The sequence below is a fragment of the Sminthopsis crassicaudata genome, chromosome 3, assembly GCF_048593235.1.
Source record: "Sminthopsis crassicaudata isolate SCR6 chromosome 3, ASM4859323v1, whole genome shotgun sequence".
NCBI classification, from domain to species: domain Eukaryota; kingdom Metazoa; phylum Chordata; class Mammalia; order Dasyuromorphia; family Dasyuridae; genus Sminthopsis; species Sminthopsis crassicaudata.
This window is the reverse complement of record NC_133619.1, coordinates 226,345,521-226,362,176: the sequence shown is the minus strand read 5'-3', so window position 1 is coordinate 226,362,176 and position 16,656 is coordinate 226,345,521. Positions and strand designations below refer to the sequence as shown.

Below are 16,656 nucleotides of genomic sequence, written 5' to 3'. Positions count from 1 at the left end.
AGCTAATGTTCCATTTGATTCTCTTAATATTCTCACTGATAAGAAGGTACATATTAATTATCCAACATATTACAGATGGAGAAACAAACTCAGTGGTGACTCTTGTCAGCCTCAGGATAAGTCAGCAGAGCCACTAGAACCCAGGTCTCCTGAGTCCTGGCCCCAGGCTCTTTCTATTCTGCCCTGCCGCTGAGTTCTGTCAGTCAATGGTTTTTTCTTCTCTCTCCTGGCAGGTCCAAAGGGACCTATGAAGGGCAAGGAGAAAGCAAAGGCAGCTAAGGAAGAGAAGAAGAAAAAAGTTCAGAACCAAGCTCAGGGTCAGGTTTCAGAGGTCCCGGAGAAAAAGAAGCCCAAGATCGATGAGCTCAAGGTGAAGCCCCCTTGTAACCAGAGGGAGGAGGATGGGCAGAGTGGTAAAGGAACAGGGCTCCAGGACAAGATGTCTGACCCTCCATGGCTGTGAAGTGCACAGGGGCTGCCCCCCAAAGGGGGGAATCTCTATAGGGAGGGGAGGCGGTTCCCCTTCATGATGTGCTTTGGGCTCCAGGTGTACCCCAAGGAGCTGGAGTCAGAGTTTGACAACTTTGAGGACTGGCTGCACACTTTCAACCTGCTTCGAGGCAAGATTGGTGATGATGAGGACAGCTCCACAGAGGAGGAGCGCATTGTGGGCAGATTCAAGGTCAGAGAAGGAAGGCTCCAGGCTCTGTCCCCCAAGGGGACCCCCCCCAAAGTATTTGGCCAGCCTCGCCCATCTGCACCCTCCCAGCCCCAGCCCTTTAGCCCAGCCTGCAATCCTGACATTTCCCTCTGTCTCCCCACCAGGGCTCTCTCTGTGTGTACAAGGTGCCTCTCCCAGAGGACATATCCCGGGAAGCTGGCTATGACCCCACCTATGGCATGTTCCAGGGCATTCCGAGCAATGACCCCATCAACATCCTCGTCCGGGTTTACGTGGTTCGAGTAAGTCTCTTCCTTAATTCTCACTGGTTCTCCTTTACCTCCTCCTACACTGGAGGAGGGTCACAGAAACCAGCCTGACCCTACATATATTAATATACCTCCATAAAACCTTAGAGGACATCTGATACAGCCAGAGAGGACAGGAGACTGTGGCCGCTCTGTGACAGAGTTAAGACCAGAATCCAGGCCTCCTGACTCCCAGTCTTAGACTCTGCACTTTGGACCTACTGAGCAAATCCAATTCGCCACCTAAGTCTTTATTGACCCTTCTGAAATTGGAGATGAGAACAGTAATTAAGGGCCAGCCAATTACCTCTGGAGGTGACTGCCAGATTCTTAAAGAAAGGAAGGAAAAGGAAAACAGAATTCTGGTTCCCACTTTTCCATGGAGATGCTTCATAAAGTCCCAGGGACCTGGGGAGGAGGCTGAGATCCTACGTCATGATATCTTTTCTCCTCCCTGACATGGAAAGTTCCTTACTGTTCCAAGAGGGGGAGAAAAATTTAAATTAAATTAAATAGAAAAAAAGAGAGATGGAGGAAAAAAAGAAGATGCAGAAGAAAGAAGGAATGAATTAGGGAACTGGACCCTGGAACAAGGGAGGTAGAACAGAGTGGTTACATGGGATTATCTTGTTCTAGACCCCAGCTAGGATTCAGATTAACCACTACCCCTTCCCACAGGCCACAGACCTGCACCCTGCTGACATCAATGGCAAAGCTGACCCCTATATTGCCATCCGCCTGGGAAAGACAGACATCCGGGATAAAGAGAACTATATCTCCAAGCAGCTTAATCCTGTCTTTGGAAAGTAAGTACTCACTTTTCCCCATCTGTGATCCCTTCTACCCAATGACCTCCCCCAGCCTTTCCCAGCAGAGTAATACCCCTAGCCATGACCATTCCCAAGCCCGGGACCTCCCCCAGCTGATAGTGCTACCCCCGTGCATCCTCTCATCATTCATTTCTCTCTGGCTCCCTGTAGATCCTTTGACATCGAAGCTTCTTTCCCCATGGAGTCCATGTTGACTGTAGCTGTGTATGATTGGGATCTGGTGGGCACTGATGACCTCATTGGAGAGACCAAGATCGATTTGGAGAATCGATACTACAGCAAGCACCGGGCTACCTGTGGCATTGCCCAGACCTATTCCATGTATGCTCCGGGTTTGGGGAGGAGTTTGGAGAGAAGATGATTTAGGTAGAGAATGGAAAAGAAACTGAGGCTGGTGGGAGGAGACAGAAGAATCAGGCAGAGGAGCAGAGAAACCGATGGGCCAGCAGCAGTTTTAGTTTACAACTAAAATACAATGATGATTTGGGCTCAGAGATCTTTAAATTTCTCAGGCTGGGCCCACCTCCCCTGATACTTTTATGGGCTATAGTAGAATATTTTTATGGGCTATAGTAGAAGTTCTGAACCTTTTTTGTGTTACAGACTCCTTTAGCAGGCCGGTGAAACCTAGAAGCTCCATCTTGGAATAATCTTCTTAAATGCAAAAAACAGAAACAAAAAAAAAAAAACCACAGGATTACAAAGAAAGCAACTTTAGAGGCATATAGTTATCAAAATATGTTTTGAAGCATGGGGATAGCTAGGTGGAGGAGTGGATAGGCCACTAGCCCTGGAGTTTGGAGGAGCTTAATCCAAATTCAGACTTTGTGAGCCAGGGCAAATCACTTAAACCCAACTGTATCCAAAAAACCCCCAAAAAACCAGTTCATGAATAGTAAGAACATCTGTTCTATGGCCTTCTGGTTAAATTGTTCCATCTTAGACCCTAGTCCCCCAAGGAAATGACTCATTGCAAGGCTGCAGGCTGCATGGGTGGGAGGGAACAGAAGATCCATTTGGAAGAAGTTAGAAGAGAGTCTTTGAGGGCATGGAAAAGTTAGACTGGAGCAGGATGGAATGGGGAAAGGGAAAAATAGTGGAGCTAGAAATTTGGTATCAAGGGGCAGTGAAAGCACAAGGAGAAGGTGGTCTAGAAAGAAGAATGGTGAAAATTGGGCATGTGAGGACAGAGCTCAGTGAAGATCCCTGTTCAGCAAATATGGTATCCTGACACGTTCTCTCCCCCCAAACAGTTGGGAGTCAGAGTTAAAGAACACTTCTCCAGCAAGGGATCAGGGCTAGTGTGACTGACTTGCTATAGGAAATGAGACTCTGGACACCCATAGTTCCTTATCTGCTCTTGGTCAGAGTCCTCATACTCCCTTGACCTTGGGCACAGTCCACCAGCATCCTTCTACCTTGACCCTTATCCTGTGGATCCCTGTGTATTTGTCACCTGCAGACATGGCTACAATATTTGGCGGGATCCCATGAAGCCCACACAGATCCTGTCCCAGCTCTGCAAGGAAGGAAAAGTAGATGGCCCTCACTTTGGGCCTCCCGGGCGTGTCAAGGTGGCCAACCGTGTCTTCACTGGGCCTTCTGAAATTGAGGATGAGAATGGTAATTTGGGTCAGCCTGGAGAAATCATGGGTCTGGAGCCCTTCCCAGCATTGTCTTCCAGGGCCTCCTGGAAAGGGTGGAAAAAAAGGGGAAGGGAAAATATAAACCTGGGGTCTGCTTTTTCATGGAGAAATTCCATGAGATCTGCCTAGGAGATAAGGCTGAGACTCCTTTCTAAGCCCACCTCATGCTACTTTCTCACTTCCCTTTTCACCAAAGCAATCCCGCTATTCATTAATTTACTAATTAATTTAATAATAAGGCTAAAGATTAGTTCAAAATTAAAAATTATTTTAGATCTAAAATTAGGGTTAAAATTAATTTAAAAACTAATTTAAGGTTAGAAAGAAATTTAGGAGTTAGGTTTAAGGATGGGAGAGAGCCAGGTCTAAAGTACAAAGTCCGAAGAGGAACACTGTGAGGAATAACAAGATATTACTTTCTGGTGATGGAACTCCTGGAGTTTTTCCAGGCTGGGCATACAATGATGAGACATCAGAGGAAAATTTAATGGAAGGACTTTGGAATAACCCCTTAATAAATCCCACCCTTTCTAAGACATTATCAAAGCACCCCATAACTCTTATTTGACTTAGCCCTTCATCTACTTTCCTATCCCCACAGAATCAGGGGATCTCCCAAGTTAGTCTACATCAAAGAGTGATTTTGATGGACTTTAACACTCATAGCCACAAACACCACTTCATTACGACCATCCTGGCCTCTCAGGAGAAGGAAGAACCAGGAGGGAAGGCAGCTATGTAGTGGACAGACAGAATTCTGGATCTACAGCAGGAAGGCCTGAGCTGAAATCCAATTTCAAGCATGAGCTGTGTCATTCTGGACAAGTCACTTAACCTCTGTCTGCCTCAGTTCCCTTATCTATAAAATATAGATAATATTACAACCTACCTTCCAGAATTGTTATATCAAATGGGATAATATTTTTAAAGCTTTTAGCTCAGCCCCTGGCACATAGTAAGTACCATGTAAATGGTAACTGCTAGTAGTAGCAGCAGCAGTAGTTTGGCTGTAATCAAGAATATGGCAACAGACATACTCTGTCCCCAGGAGAATAAACCTACTCTTGGGCATTTCCACTCTTCTTGATGGCAGGTGTCTTGTCAGGCCATTCTGTCACCCATGGGAAGAAGGAATAGGGAAGATGCCATTGCCACAAGTATAGGAACTGCTAGCTCCAGACCTGCCTTTCTAGCAGGGAAACAACCACGTTGAGAGTAGGAAAAAAGAGGACAACAGACACGAGACTGACAGTGAGATTGGGAGTTCTTAGCTGCCTTCTTGACACACTAGAAAGTCTCCAGGGGCAGGAGGCTCCTTGGTGCATATGCCATGATTGCAGCCCTTTGAATAGACATATTGTGAGGACCTTGATCGCTGGGACAGTTTCACAGAATGCTTGGCACATGGCAGGCTTGTTAAGTGATGTGAATTCAGGGAGACACTAAAAAGGTTCTTTTCTCAATCCCAACCCCAGGCTCTCCCACTGAAAATAAACAGACTCCCTTGCCTTCGTTCCTTAAGATGTCTTTCTTCCTATGTCCTACATTAACGGTATCTATTTAGCTGAGTAGCCCTTCTATCCCTACATTAGAGGAAATTCTATCTATGAGTTCTAGTCTCTCAGATCTGCTTTAGCTACCATCTCTCTGCTCGCTAACATCCTCCCCAGGTACTCCATGGCCCCCAGACCCTAGCATCCTCACCTCTGTTGGGCAGCATAGAAGCAGGATATGAAATAGGAGGACCTACACTCAAATGTTGGCTTTGCCACTTAGCCCCTCTGCTTGTCTATAAGATGAGGGGTTTGGACAAAATGACTCCTCAGGAGAGGACTCTCTCCCTTCCAACCCTAAAGCTATAACCTCCCCCCTTCCAGGTCAGAGGAAGACCACTGATGAACATGTGGCGCTGGCTGCCTTACGGCACTGGGAGGACATCCCCCGTGTAGGTTGTCCCCTGGTACCTGAACATGTGGAGACCCGACCTCTACTGAACCCTGACAAGCCAGGCATTGAGCAGGTGGGCAGAGAAGGCCAGAGGGAAGGGAATAAAACTTAAAGGATAAGAGGAGAACTTTGGAGTAGAAAAAGGAACATAGAGAAAATGAAGGGGCCTTGTGGAAAAGGGTTAAGAGATGGAAGTGGGATAATAGATAGGAATAGAAGAGATTTCTTTCATCCCATCTATCTATCTTCCTTTGTCCCTAGGTTGTGGAGCCCTAAGCTTTCTGAAGTTCCTACAGAACTGTAACCAGGATTGGGTATCTGGGGCTTTGTCTCAAGGTTTCAAACTTAAAGGGGTGCACTTCTCACCTCTGGAAATACAGAAACTCTCATCCCCTGCCTTTTGTCTGCTCTCTAGAATACAGCAAAAAGCTTAACTCTACTCCATCACCCTCCTCCAGGATGCTGCCGTCAGCCCCTGAACCTAATACCACCATCAGATACGACAGCTATGGCCTTTCCTTCCCACTACTATTTTTGCCTGATGTTAAATAAGCCTAGTAACAGTTCTGTAGTACATAGAAAAGAAAGGGCTAAGAGATGAGGAATATGACACTTGGTTTTAGGGGTGCAGGAGTTGTGGTAGAGTCTGTCAAAACAAAAGGAAAAATCAAGGCCATGACATTTGTCTCTTCTCCAGGGTCGCCTGGAGCTGTGGGTGGATATGTTCCCCATGGATATGCCTGCTCCTGGGACACCTTTGGACATCTCACCTCGAAAGCCCAAGAAGTGAGCTTCCTAGACCCTTTGGCTCTTCTTTTTTTCTTCCAGACTCAGCAATCCTGGTCTTTCCTATTTCACAAAGCTCGTGCATGCACCAGAAAGTCCAGTCCTGGTGTCAGTCATCCAGCACCTGCTGAGCTCTCAGTCCACAGGGTTAGGTGGGGGCCTCAGAGGGAGACACATAGTAATCAGTCAGCACATATCTCCTCAACACTAACTGCTCTACAAAACTCTAGGCAAATCACATAGAAATAGAAACTCAGAATTGCAATAGGAATTGTTGGCTGAACATCATTTACATGCACAGAAATACCCAAGACAAACTTGACCACATTTATTTCTAACTTCTCACACATACATAGGTAGACATCTGGTATAGCAGAAATAAATAAAGGAAAGGGTAGAGACTTTGCTGGACCAGTGAAAGCCAGGTCAGGAGAACTTCATTTTTTGGAAAGGATGAATCTTTAGTAATGTTTGGTAGAAGAGAATGGATACAATTAACCAGAAGATAAGGGAAGGTATTTTACACTAGAGGAAATGGCATTTACAGTCTTGGAGACATGAATGGGTTAAACATGTACAGGTGATGTTTATCTGGGTGAAATGGAAGGAATGATTTAGCAGACCTGCAATAGTTCCCCAGATCTTGAAAGAATTCCAGAAAAGTGAGTAATAGACTCAAAGAGCATTGCAGATGAAAGAAATTCAGCCTAACTCCTTCATTTTACATAAGAAGAAATTGAGTCTCAGAGAGGTGTGCTGTAATCTCAGGGAAAGGGTTGGGGTAGAAAGATTGTGAACTGATTCCTTAAGAAAAGAGAATGACCTGCCATGATCTAACTAGGGTGACATAGAGTAGGGAAGGACAGCTCAAAGGAAAGTTATCCATTAAAAGTAGAAGAGGAAGAACCTGGATATAGTCATGAGAAGTAAGAAATGGGACTGTTCCCCTCCTGGACCACTATGTTGGAGATGAGAGAAGGAGCCAGACCTGGAGATATTGACTAAAGATGCAGGTCTTTTGCAGGAAAGGGGTAGAAGTTTTGTCAGAGGTAGGACCCAGGTTTTGTGAATTAAAGCAGATTCAAGGAGTATAAAATGAAGCCATTAAAAACTGTCTTTATTCCCTGAGGTTCCACCGACCTATTGAACATGGAGCTGCTGTTGAGCATAGGTCCTGCTTCTCTGTCCGGTCCCCCATCTGTTAGTATTCCTTTCCACAGGCTTTCTCCTCAATTTTTCTATAACCTTCTCACCTCGGCTCTCCCAGATCCTCCTCTCAAATCTGGGTATAATTCCCCATTTCAGAATATCAGATTTTATGCTCCTCATACTTTTCATCCAGAAAAACAAAAAGCTTGTTTATTATTATTATTATTATTATTATTATTACTACTCAGGTATGAACTGCGAGTCATTGTATGGAATACAGATGAAGTGGTACTAGAGGATGATGATTTTTTTACAGGGGAAAAATCCAGTGACATCTTCGTCCGGGGGTGAGCAGAGACAGTGAGCGTGGAAGGCTTAGGGCTGGTTTTGAAGGAGATTTTTGTGTGATTAGCTGGGGTGGGGGAGGGAGGGTAGGAGGATTGGGACATCCCTATTAGGAGAGGGGAAATAGAAGGCACAAGGCTCCAGGGGGACCTTAGGAGCCACTGATCCAAGCTCCAAAGACTAAGGGAGCATGCCAGAAAAATGGGGGTGAGGATGGCTAAAAAGTTGGGGCAGAGGTGAAGCCAAGATGGGTTCATGCGCCCCTAGCTCTAAGAGCTTCCATGATGACCTCCCTACAGGTGGCTGAAGGGGCAGCAAGAAGACAAACAAGATACTGATGTTCACTATCATTCCTTGACTGGTGAGGGGAACTTTAACTGGCGCTACCTATTCCCCTTTGACTACCTGGCAGCAGAGGAGAAGATCGTCATCTCCAAGAAGGAGTCCATGTTCTCCTGGGATGAGACAGAGTACAAGATCCCTGCTCGGCTCACCTTGCAAATCTGGGACGCAGACCACTTCTCCGCCGACGATTTCTTGGGTGAGACTAGAGATGAGCAAGAGAGAGAGGACCACCCAGAGGAGAGGAAAACTTGGGGATAAAGGAAAAGGCAGGGGGTGGGGACAGAAAAAGATGGATTCCAGAGAAAGGAGGAGGAGTTCTGTAAAAGATAAAAAGAAATCTGGGGACACAGATCAGAGGAATTGGGATAGAAGGGGACTCCAGTTTTCTGAACATTTTCTACCCTAGCAAATTGGAGTGGGGTACCTGGCAGGAAGACACACTGAACCCCTCAATGCTCTCCTTGCAACAGGTGCCATTGAATTGGACCTAAACCGGTTCCCCCGAGGCGCCAAGACAGCCAAGCAGTGTTCCATGGAGATGGCCACTGGGGAGGTAGAGGTGCCCCTGGTCTCCATCTTCAAACAGAAGCGTGTCAAAGGCTGGTGGCCCTTATTGGCCCGAAATGAAAACGATGAGTTTGAGCTTACGGTGAGCGCTGCATCTTTAGACATCATAGGGACAGAAGTAAAAGACAGGGGAAACAATCAACATTTATTAAACGTCTATTTTGTTCCAGACCCCATTGGAGAAATAAAAAAGGCAAAAGACAGTCCGTGCCTTCAAGGAACTTAAAATCTAATGGGGGAAAGACAACAGGGCAAACATATACAAAGCAAATTGCAGAGAGGATAAACAGAAAATAATGAATAGAGGGAAGGTACTAGAACTAAGAGGGATTCAAGAAGACTTCTTGTAAGAAATTGGGATTTTGGTTGGGACTTAAAAGCCAGAGAAATTCAGAGAAGAGGGAATGTTCTCTTGGGATACAGTGTACATCCAGGGAAAATGCCAGGAGCTGATGAATAGATGCTCTTATTTCATGGAATAGCCAGGGAGTCCCCCCAAAGAGAGAACAATAGAACTGGGGAAATAGGTAGAACTTCATGGTGCTGAGAGCTGGGTACATGTAGCTAACTGCAAGGATCATGGCAAGCTCCCTCTTCCTAGGAAGAGGTGGAGACCAGGAAGCTCTTGGCTGAACTTGGCCATGACTTGGAAATTGTGTATCTCTCTAGGGTAAAGTGGAGGCAGAGTTGCATTTATTAACTGCTGAGGAGGCAGAGAAGAACCCTGTGGGGTTAGCTCGAAATGAACCAGACCCCTTGGAGAAACCTAAGTAAGTTCACTTTTCTTGCCTTTTTTGCTATTCTCTTTTCTTTCAACTCTTCCCACCTCTCCATCCCTGTATCCCACCTATAGTAGAGAATTCCTGCACATACTACCTTTCCCCCCAGAATTTTATTTTCTGGTCACTTTCTAGATGCTTCAATTCTATTAATATTCTGAGACTTCGCAATGCTCTGGTCATGAGAGGTTCTAGGATAAATGAGAACAGGTTGGATGGAGTACTAATCTGATTCTAATTGCCTACAGGTCCTAGGCCAAGCCCCATTTGGTCAATATCTGGGTCCTGGTAGACTCAGATTGAATATAAATAGCAGAAATTTCTGCTTTGGTCAGAAATCCTGACGGTTTCTTCACTCATTTATTCATTCATTTATTTATTTAGATTTTTTTTTGGACTAGGGTAAAAGAGAAGATTCTGTCTCAATTGCTCCCTAGCCTTAATCACTGAATGGGTATGATCTCAGTCAAACTGAAACCGGTGAAGACCTTAGCTTAAAAGAGCCAAGATCTCCCACTGCATCCAGGGCCATCTCCAGTCATTTTGATCTGTATCTGGCCTCTGGAGGAGAAAGTGAGGCAGGTGATCTTGCACAGCCCTCCCTCACTTATTAAATCCAACTCCTGTGTACATCACGGCGTCATTTCCCTGAGATCATGGTCCTCTTTGACAGTGGACAATAAACAACAATCATCATCTAGAACAAAAGGGGAAAAGCTCTAGATCTGGAGGTGGTGGGCATGGGTTTGAATCCCAACCCCTGAATCCCTATCACTTGTTTGAAAGTTACTTAATGCCTTTTGACCACAATTTTTTTGTCTGTAAAATAAGGATGAAATGCTAAAGATTCCTTATAGTTCTAATTACGAACTCATAATTCTAATCTCAAGTCAGTCTTAGGGCCAGCTCCTAGAAGCGTGACCAGACCAAAAACCACCACAGGACCCAGAAAGTTCTGGGCAGTTCTTCCCTAGTCCTCATCTCCCTATTTGTTCCGCTTCTACTCTAGGACTGACTCTCCACAAAATTCTCATCCTCCCTGCCCCTCTTTCAGCTCAGGTGCCCTCCCTGTTCCTAATCTTTTCTTTCTCCCTCCTCCCATTTCTCTAAACCTGATGTCAGGAAGAAGCTAAAAAAAATTCACTCTCCAATAAAAATGACTGACAAAGTTACAATTTGTTGTTTTTTTCTAGGGAGCTCTAAATTTTACCAAGTTTTCCCAAAATGAGCCTCTGCATTAATCTGACCCTCACCATAACTGGTTAAATAATAAAGATGTTTCCTCTTTACTCTTTCTCTCCATGCCCTCCCCTCTCCCTGCATCCTTTTCCCTCTTTTGCTTCCTCTCCTCACCCCCAGCCGGCCTGACACAAGCTTCATCTGGTTTTTAAATCCTCTCAAGTCCGCCCGTTACTTCCTGTGGCACACGTATCGTTGGTTTCTGCTGAAGATCCTGCTGCTGCTGCTTCTCCTCCTCCTCATTGGTCTCTTTCTCTACTCTGTCCCCGGCTATCTGGTCAAGAAGATCATTGGTGCCTAAGCATCTGTAAACCCTCCATGGTACTTCTCGCCTCTGTCCCCTTCTCCAAAAACTCCACTGCTGAAGAGAGCTGGCCATCATCCCTCTTTTCCTTTCCTTCATCTCTTCCCTTCCCCTGTCTTTCCTTTCCTTTTGGGAATAGTGGGAATTCTCCAAAGAAATTGTAAACCCCATCTTTATTAGCAGACTGGAACACAGAAAGGGAAAAGGGCTACCCAGGGACAATTAGCAAGTCCAAACAGAACCTAAGAAATTAGGCTTCCAGCCTAGAATTTTTATTTCTTTCTCTTAATTCCACCCACTCATGCAGGTATATGTAAAATAATTTCTCACATTTGTTTTAAAAACTTTAAAGTTCCAGATTCTCTCCCTTCCTCCCCACCTCCCCCACCCCCAGAATTTACTTCCTCTATGTTAGGTGCAATGAAATTCAATCTAAACATGTTATGTTTCTGTGATATTTAACTTCAACAAACTTCAACTTGGATTTATTAAGTGCCTATTATGTACAAGGTACTTTAATTACAAAACAAAAACTATCCCTGCTTTCAAGGAGCTTGCAATCTACCATACTGTGTACAAGCAGCACACAGAAATCCAAAGCCATTTCAAGAACATTAACCGGGGAGACCAGCATATAGCTGGCGATACCTGAACTGGGGCTTGAAGAAAGTTCTATAAGACAGAGGAGAAAAGAGAGTGCATTCCAGACATGAGGGGCCATGGGCACATAGGCAGAGGTGGCAGATGGGAGATGACACAGTGTCTTATGCAGCTTGCTAGGGACTAGCAGTACAAATGTCAAAAACTAAATGGTCCCTCCCTAGGAGGCTAGGACATGGATACAAAAAATTATACAAGTTAGAACAGAATTCAGTGAGTAGTAGTAGTCAAGCATCAGAAGTCTAAGGGTTGGAAAGTGTGTGTGTGTGTGTGTGTGTGTGTGTGTGTGAGAGAGAGAGAGAGAGAGAGAGAGAGAGAGAGAGAGAGAGAGAGAGAGAGAGAGAGAGAGAGAGAGAGAGAGAGAGGAGAGAGAGAGAGACAGAGAGAGAGAGGGATTCTCCTAATCTAGAAATTATCAATTTGTGATTTTGAGGATGAAAAAGTCTGCAGCTAGTGATAGAGAGAAATGATTCTGTTAGTCTACAGGGGCAGAAGAGGGCAGATCAGGATTGGATAACGTCAAGCAGTGCCATCTGGAGTAATAAAAAACAGTACTTTGAATTTATAGCATATGGACACCACTTTGCATATATAATGTAATTTGGACTTTGCAACAACCTTGTGAGATAAGTGCTATCATTACATGCCATTTAGGAGAAGAAAAAAAAAAAAAAAGACTTAGTACCTTTCAAAGCCAGTCACACAACTGATTCTTAAAACATGACTTGAACCATTATCTTCCAGGTCCAGTGCTTCAGACATTATAGCACATGGTCTCTCTCCAGAAACACCAACAAATGGCCAAGTTACATGAGCAGCTGCTTGAGTAAGGATGTATGGGCTACTCTGTTAAACATCAAAACTCAAATCTTTTTCCTTCTCCCCAGCCGGCCAGATACTGCGTTTGTCTGGTTCCTCAACCCTCTGAAGTCCATCAAGTACCTCATTTGCACCCGGTACAAGTGGCTCATTATCAAGATTGTGCTGGCTCTGCTGGGGCTGCTCATGCTCGCCCTCTTTCTCTACAGCCTCCCTGGCTACATGGTCAAGAAGCTGCTGGGGGCCTGACTGTCCCCTCCACCTCTCCTGGGCCCAGTTGTGTCTGTGTTTGGAATTTCTGTGATGTGAACCATTTGTCTTCTCCCTTGAGGGCCCATGGAGCAGCCCAATAGCACAATGTGCTCTGTTGGGCTCCCCAGGAGGCCTTGTTTGGTCCCTAAATTTCTCCTCCCGACTCCAGAGCTGCTGTTCCCCTCAGCCCAAATCCAAGTGGTGAGACTGCCAGAGCAAGGGATGGTCTTAGTTAGGTGATCCCCTTTTCCCCTAGACACTTTGCCAAGGTCTAGACTTGGTCACAGAAATCCCCAAGTGGGCTACAGCCTCCTCACCCTTCCCAGAGTCAGTACTGACCAAGAAAGTTTGCCTAACACCAACAGAGAATCATGCTAAGTAAGCCCTGAGCTATAGGATGAAGGCACAGGAAGACTGCAAACCCAGAGAGACCAACACTCCACCCTGCTCTCCACCCCGAATCGTCCAGTTCCAGGAACATGTTAGTTTACAGTAGGAGCACCGGGGACCTTTGTTCTCCAGAACTGGAACAGATGTCTCCGCCCTACTCCCCATTCCCTCTGATGACTACACTTGCCCTCATTCTTTGCTTTACTCTGGGGCTCAGGCAAGGCTGGCTTTCCCCGGATGGAGAAAATGAAAGGTGTCTCCCTGTTTCCTGTGGATATGCCCAGCTTTGCCAAGGATCCTTTGTGGATCACAGGACCCTGCTCTCGATGGCATCTTTAACCATCCTCATACGAGTCCCTGTCCCTGCCCACACTTCAAGGCACCGAGCTCTGTGGGGGGACCCGCCTTGCTGTCACCGTGTCTGTGCACTCGGCCCCCCTGGCCTTCCTTCCTCCTGGGCCCACTAGGCTTGGAGTGTGCTGAGAATGTCTTCAGCCCTGGTCCTCTCTCTCCAAGCCCACCTGCCCACTCTGACTTGCCCCCCTGTGCACATAGCACTTCTCTCTTCCTGTTTGGGTTGTGTTCCTGCTCTGTTTTTCATCTTTGGATGTTGTTTTCTCTTTGAATTAAAAAAAAAAAAAACAAATATCAAAGCTGCCTGATTCCTGAAAGAGAAGAGTATGCTTGGTGGGGCTGAGACAGTAGGAGGATGAGCATTTATTGAGCACCTGCTCTGTGTCAGGCAAATGCTTAAGTGTTTTACAAATATCTCATTTGGCCTTCACAACCTCCCTGGGAAGTAGATGCTATTATGGCCATTTTACAGTTGAGGAAACCAAGGCACAAGGAAAGTGACTTGCCAAGAGTCACACCAACTAGTGTCTGAGGCTAGGCTTGAACTCAGGTCTTCCTTCCCCAGACACAGAGCCCTATCCATGCTGCTACTACCTAGATGTCTCTGCATTAGGTGCAATGTGGGCTTTCTAAGTAAAGCACACAACTGGCAAGTACTGCTGATGCTTCTTGTGAAACACTGTTCCCTCAATGTCTCTCACTCCCCTGCTGGCACTTGTTGCTGAGCCCCAACAATGCAATCAGAAGCTTTCCCCCCCTTTCTCTCCTGGCCTGATGAAATTTTAACTCACCCCTTTCTTCTTTAGCCAGGTAAGACTTTTTTTTCTGCTTCAAATAAAACAAAATCAAGCTTAAAAGTACTACAGAATGAAAGAGAAAAGTCAAACTAAGGTATAAAACTTCGAAGAAGCAAGTTACATGGTCATGAAAATGTGCTGCTGTGGATCTCTTGAGGCCCCTCTATCTGCATCACTCCCAAGTTTGTTCTTCGTCTCTCTCATATCTCCAGATGGTAGGGAGATGAAAGCAGGCCTACAAAACTAGTAGCTCACCCCAGAGGTATATGGTAGTTAACAAAGCAAGAAATTGGGGAACGGGAGAGGAGAGAAGAGGAATAGGGTGGAGAGTCTTGCCCCTCTCACTGGTTCCCTTCTAGATGGTACATAGGAATAAAAAATCAGCAAAACACCCACCCTAGACCAAAGCCTTTAGGTTGCAGGGTTTTTTGTTTGCTCACTCTGCATACCAAGAGCCCTAAACTCATGGCAGGTCACCTCTAGGAGGGTCAGAATTGAAAGCTAAAGGTTGGACAAATTATATATATATATATAATATATAAAAGGTAGAAGAATCAACCCAACTATATGTACTTCAATGTAAGGGTAGAAAGGTTTGGGGGTGGGATGGAATGAATGAGTTCCAAATTATCCTTAATCTAAAAGATTTTAAATTTCCATGGCAAATTGGAATAGGACCTTAAGGCCAAAACCTATAAAACTACTCCAGAACCCCAGAATCACATGAATTACCAAAACTCCCAGGGTTATCTGCACCAGACTTGCAGGGTTCTGTATTTATGGGTCTGTGTTAGAACCGGGCTGGCCTCTCTGCCACAGTATCTCTGGACCTTTGTTAGAACTGGACTCATCTCCAAGGGTGGGAAAAATAAAAAGGGTCAAGGTTGCTTTTACCCAGGGGCAAATGGTATTTGATCTGTCAAAAGTTCCCGCACAGATGCAAGAGGCGGCTAAGATACAAGGTAGTGATCGATTTATGAAACTGGACTTTGCTTCTTTAAAGAGAGTCAGCCATAGTTTTTAAAAACTTTTATTGGAACTGAAACCTATTAATGCACTATGCACAGAGGCTTGCTTCAATATGCAACAAGATGCAAGGAAGAGCTGCAGAAAGTTTAAATATGAGCTCTGTGACTGTTTCCCAGAGAAGCAGGACTGCAGTGCCAGCCCAAGATTCATCCACTGTACCCACCTGAGGCCCTGGACTTCTTACACCATAGGCACTTTTAACACCTGGGTGGGAGGGACTTGTAATTCAAGGTTTATCTGGAAGAAAAAAAAAGGAGGGGGAAACAAAGGCTGTGCTATTTATCCTTAAGGGATTCTTGCCATTCCCATTTTGGGACTAAATGGTGCATATCAGCTGGCCAGCATTACTTGGGATATCTAGCACACACCCCAGCTCCTTCAGCCTCCATTTCTGTTGCTTAGACATTAGAAGGCCAAGTTTAGAAGCCCTTCAGGGACTGATCATTCACCCTGCTAAGGTTTTCGCTTTGGAAAACCACACTCCTTTAACTTTAGAGGCATCCACATGTAGATTCAGTTTCCAGAAAAGTTGCTAACCTTTCTTCCTAGAGTGCTTATTCCTCTTCCTCCCTGCCCCCCTCCTATCCCTGATAGGACATATAAAAGGAAAAATAACTCATACAGACCTGAAAATGTCTGACTGAGTATGGCTGGATTAACCCAAACCCTCCTAAGCCAGCACAGATGAAAGAGGAATAGCAGTTGGTTGTGAGTGGGACGGCTCCCCTTTGAGGGGTTCTGGAAGAGATTTCTGTCGCTGTTCAAGCACTGCCTGGGCAATGATAGTTGTCCAAGAACATAGTGCCTTTGGAAACAGCGAGGTCCGTCTCATTAGAGCTCTCCAAAGGGCAACGAGGTGGTTCAGTGGGTAGAGCACAGGTTCTGGAGTCAGAAAGACTCAATTTCAAAACCAGCCTCAGACTCTAGCTGTGTGACTCCAGGCAAGTCACTCAACTGTTTGCCTCCATTTCCTCATCTGTCAAGAGAGCTGGAGAAGGAAATGCCAAAGCACTCTAGCATCTTTCCCAAGACCCAAATGGGGTCACAAAGATTCAGACATGACTGAAATAGATGAATGACAGCAAAAGGTCCTCAAACAGGCCACTTCCTGGGGATGCTGTAGTCAGGAGTCATGCCCTAGGTAGGGGACAGATATGATCACTTCTGAGGTCTCTCAGCAATGAGGTGATTCGGGGCAATTCCAATAGAGTTGTGATGGAAAGTGCCATCCGCATCCAGAAAAAGGACTATAGGGACTGAATGTGGATTAATGCATAGTAATTTCAACTTTTGTTGTTCACTTTATCTTTCTCATAGTTTTTTTTCTTTTTGTTCTGTTTCTTCTTGCACAGAACGACTAACATGGAAATATGTTTAAAATGATTATCCATTTATGACTATACTAGATTGCTTGCTGTCTTGGGAAGGGGGAGAGGTATGAAAAAAATT

The 16,656-nt window shown here is 45.4% G+C and overlaps 2 protein-coding genes across 4 annotated transcripts in view; one reads left to right on the top strand and one right to left on the bottom strand.

The window, feature by feature from the left end:
- OTOF (otoferlin) overlaps positions 1-13,611 on the top strand; it is a 156,845-nt gene extending 143,234 nt beyond the window's left edge. Inside the window, exons 34-46 of the mRNA XM_074300111.1 lie at positions 234-370; positions 548-682; positions 826-963; positions 1,648-1,775; positions 1,950-2,120; positions 3,262-3,422; positions 5,323-5,465; positions 6,090-6,178; positions 7,576-7,674; positions 7,972-8,213; positions 8,488-8,666; positions 9,254-9,354; positions 12,454-13,611. Of these exons, the coding sequence (XP_074156212.1) occupies positions 234-370; positions 548-682; positions 826-963; positions 1,648-1,775; positions 1,950-2,120; positions 3,262-3,422; positions 5,323-5,465; positions 6,090-6,178; positions 7,576-7,674; positions 7,972-8,213; positions 8,488-8,666; positions 9,254-9,354; positions 12,454-12,634 (1,904 nt within the window). The 3' untranslated portion in view covers positions 12,635-13,611. The remainder of the gene's footprint in view (positions 1-233; positions 371-547; positions 683-825; positions 964-1,647; positions 1,776-1,949; positions 2,121-3,261; positions 3,423-5,322; positions 5,466-6,089; positions 6,179-7,575; positions 7,675-7,971; positions 8,214-8,487; positions 8,667-9,253; positions 9,355-12,453) is intronic.
- DRC1 (dynein regulatory complex subunit 1) overlaps positions 1,901-16,656 on the bottom strand; it is a 63,826-nt gene continuing 49,070 nt past the window's right edge. For 2 of the 3 annotated variants that reach the window (XR_012487950.1, XM_074300110.1), the window contains exon 17: positions 15,193-15,444. Coding sequence is in view for 1 of the 3 variants with exons in the window: in XM_074300110.1 (XP_074156211.1) it covers positions 15,388-15,444 (57 nt within the window). In the remaining 2 variants the exon portion in view is untranslated. Of the gene's footprint in view, positions 3,490-6,162; positions 8,680-15,192; positions 15,445-16,656 lie in introns of those variants that run through there. The other variant, XR_012487949.1, reaches the window with a different exon arrangement.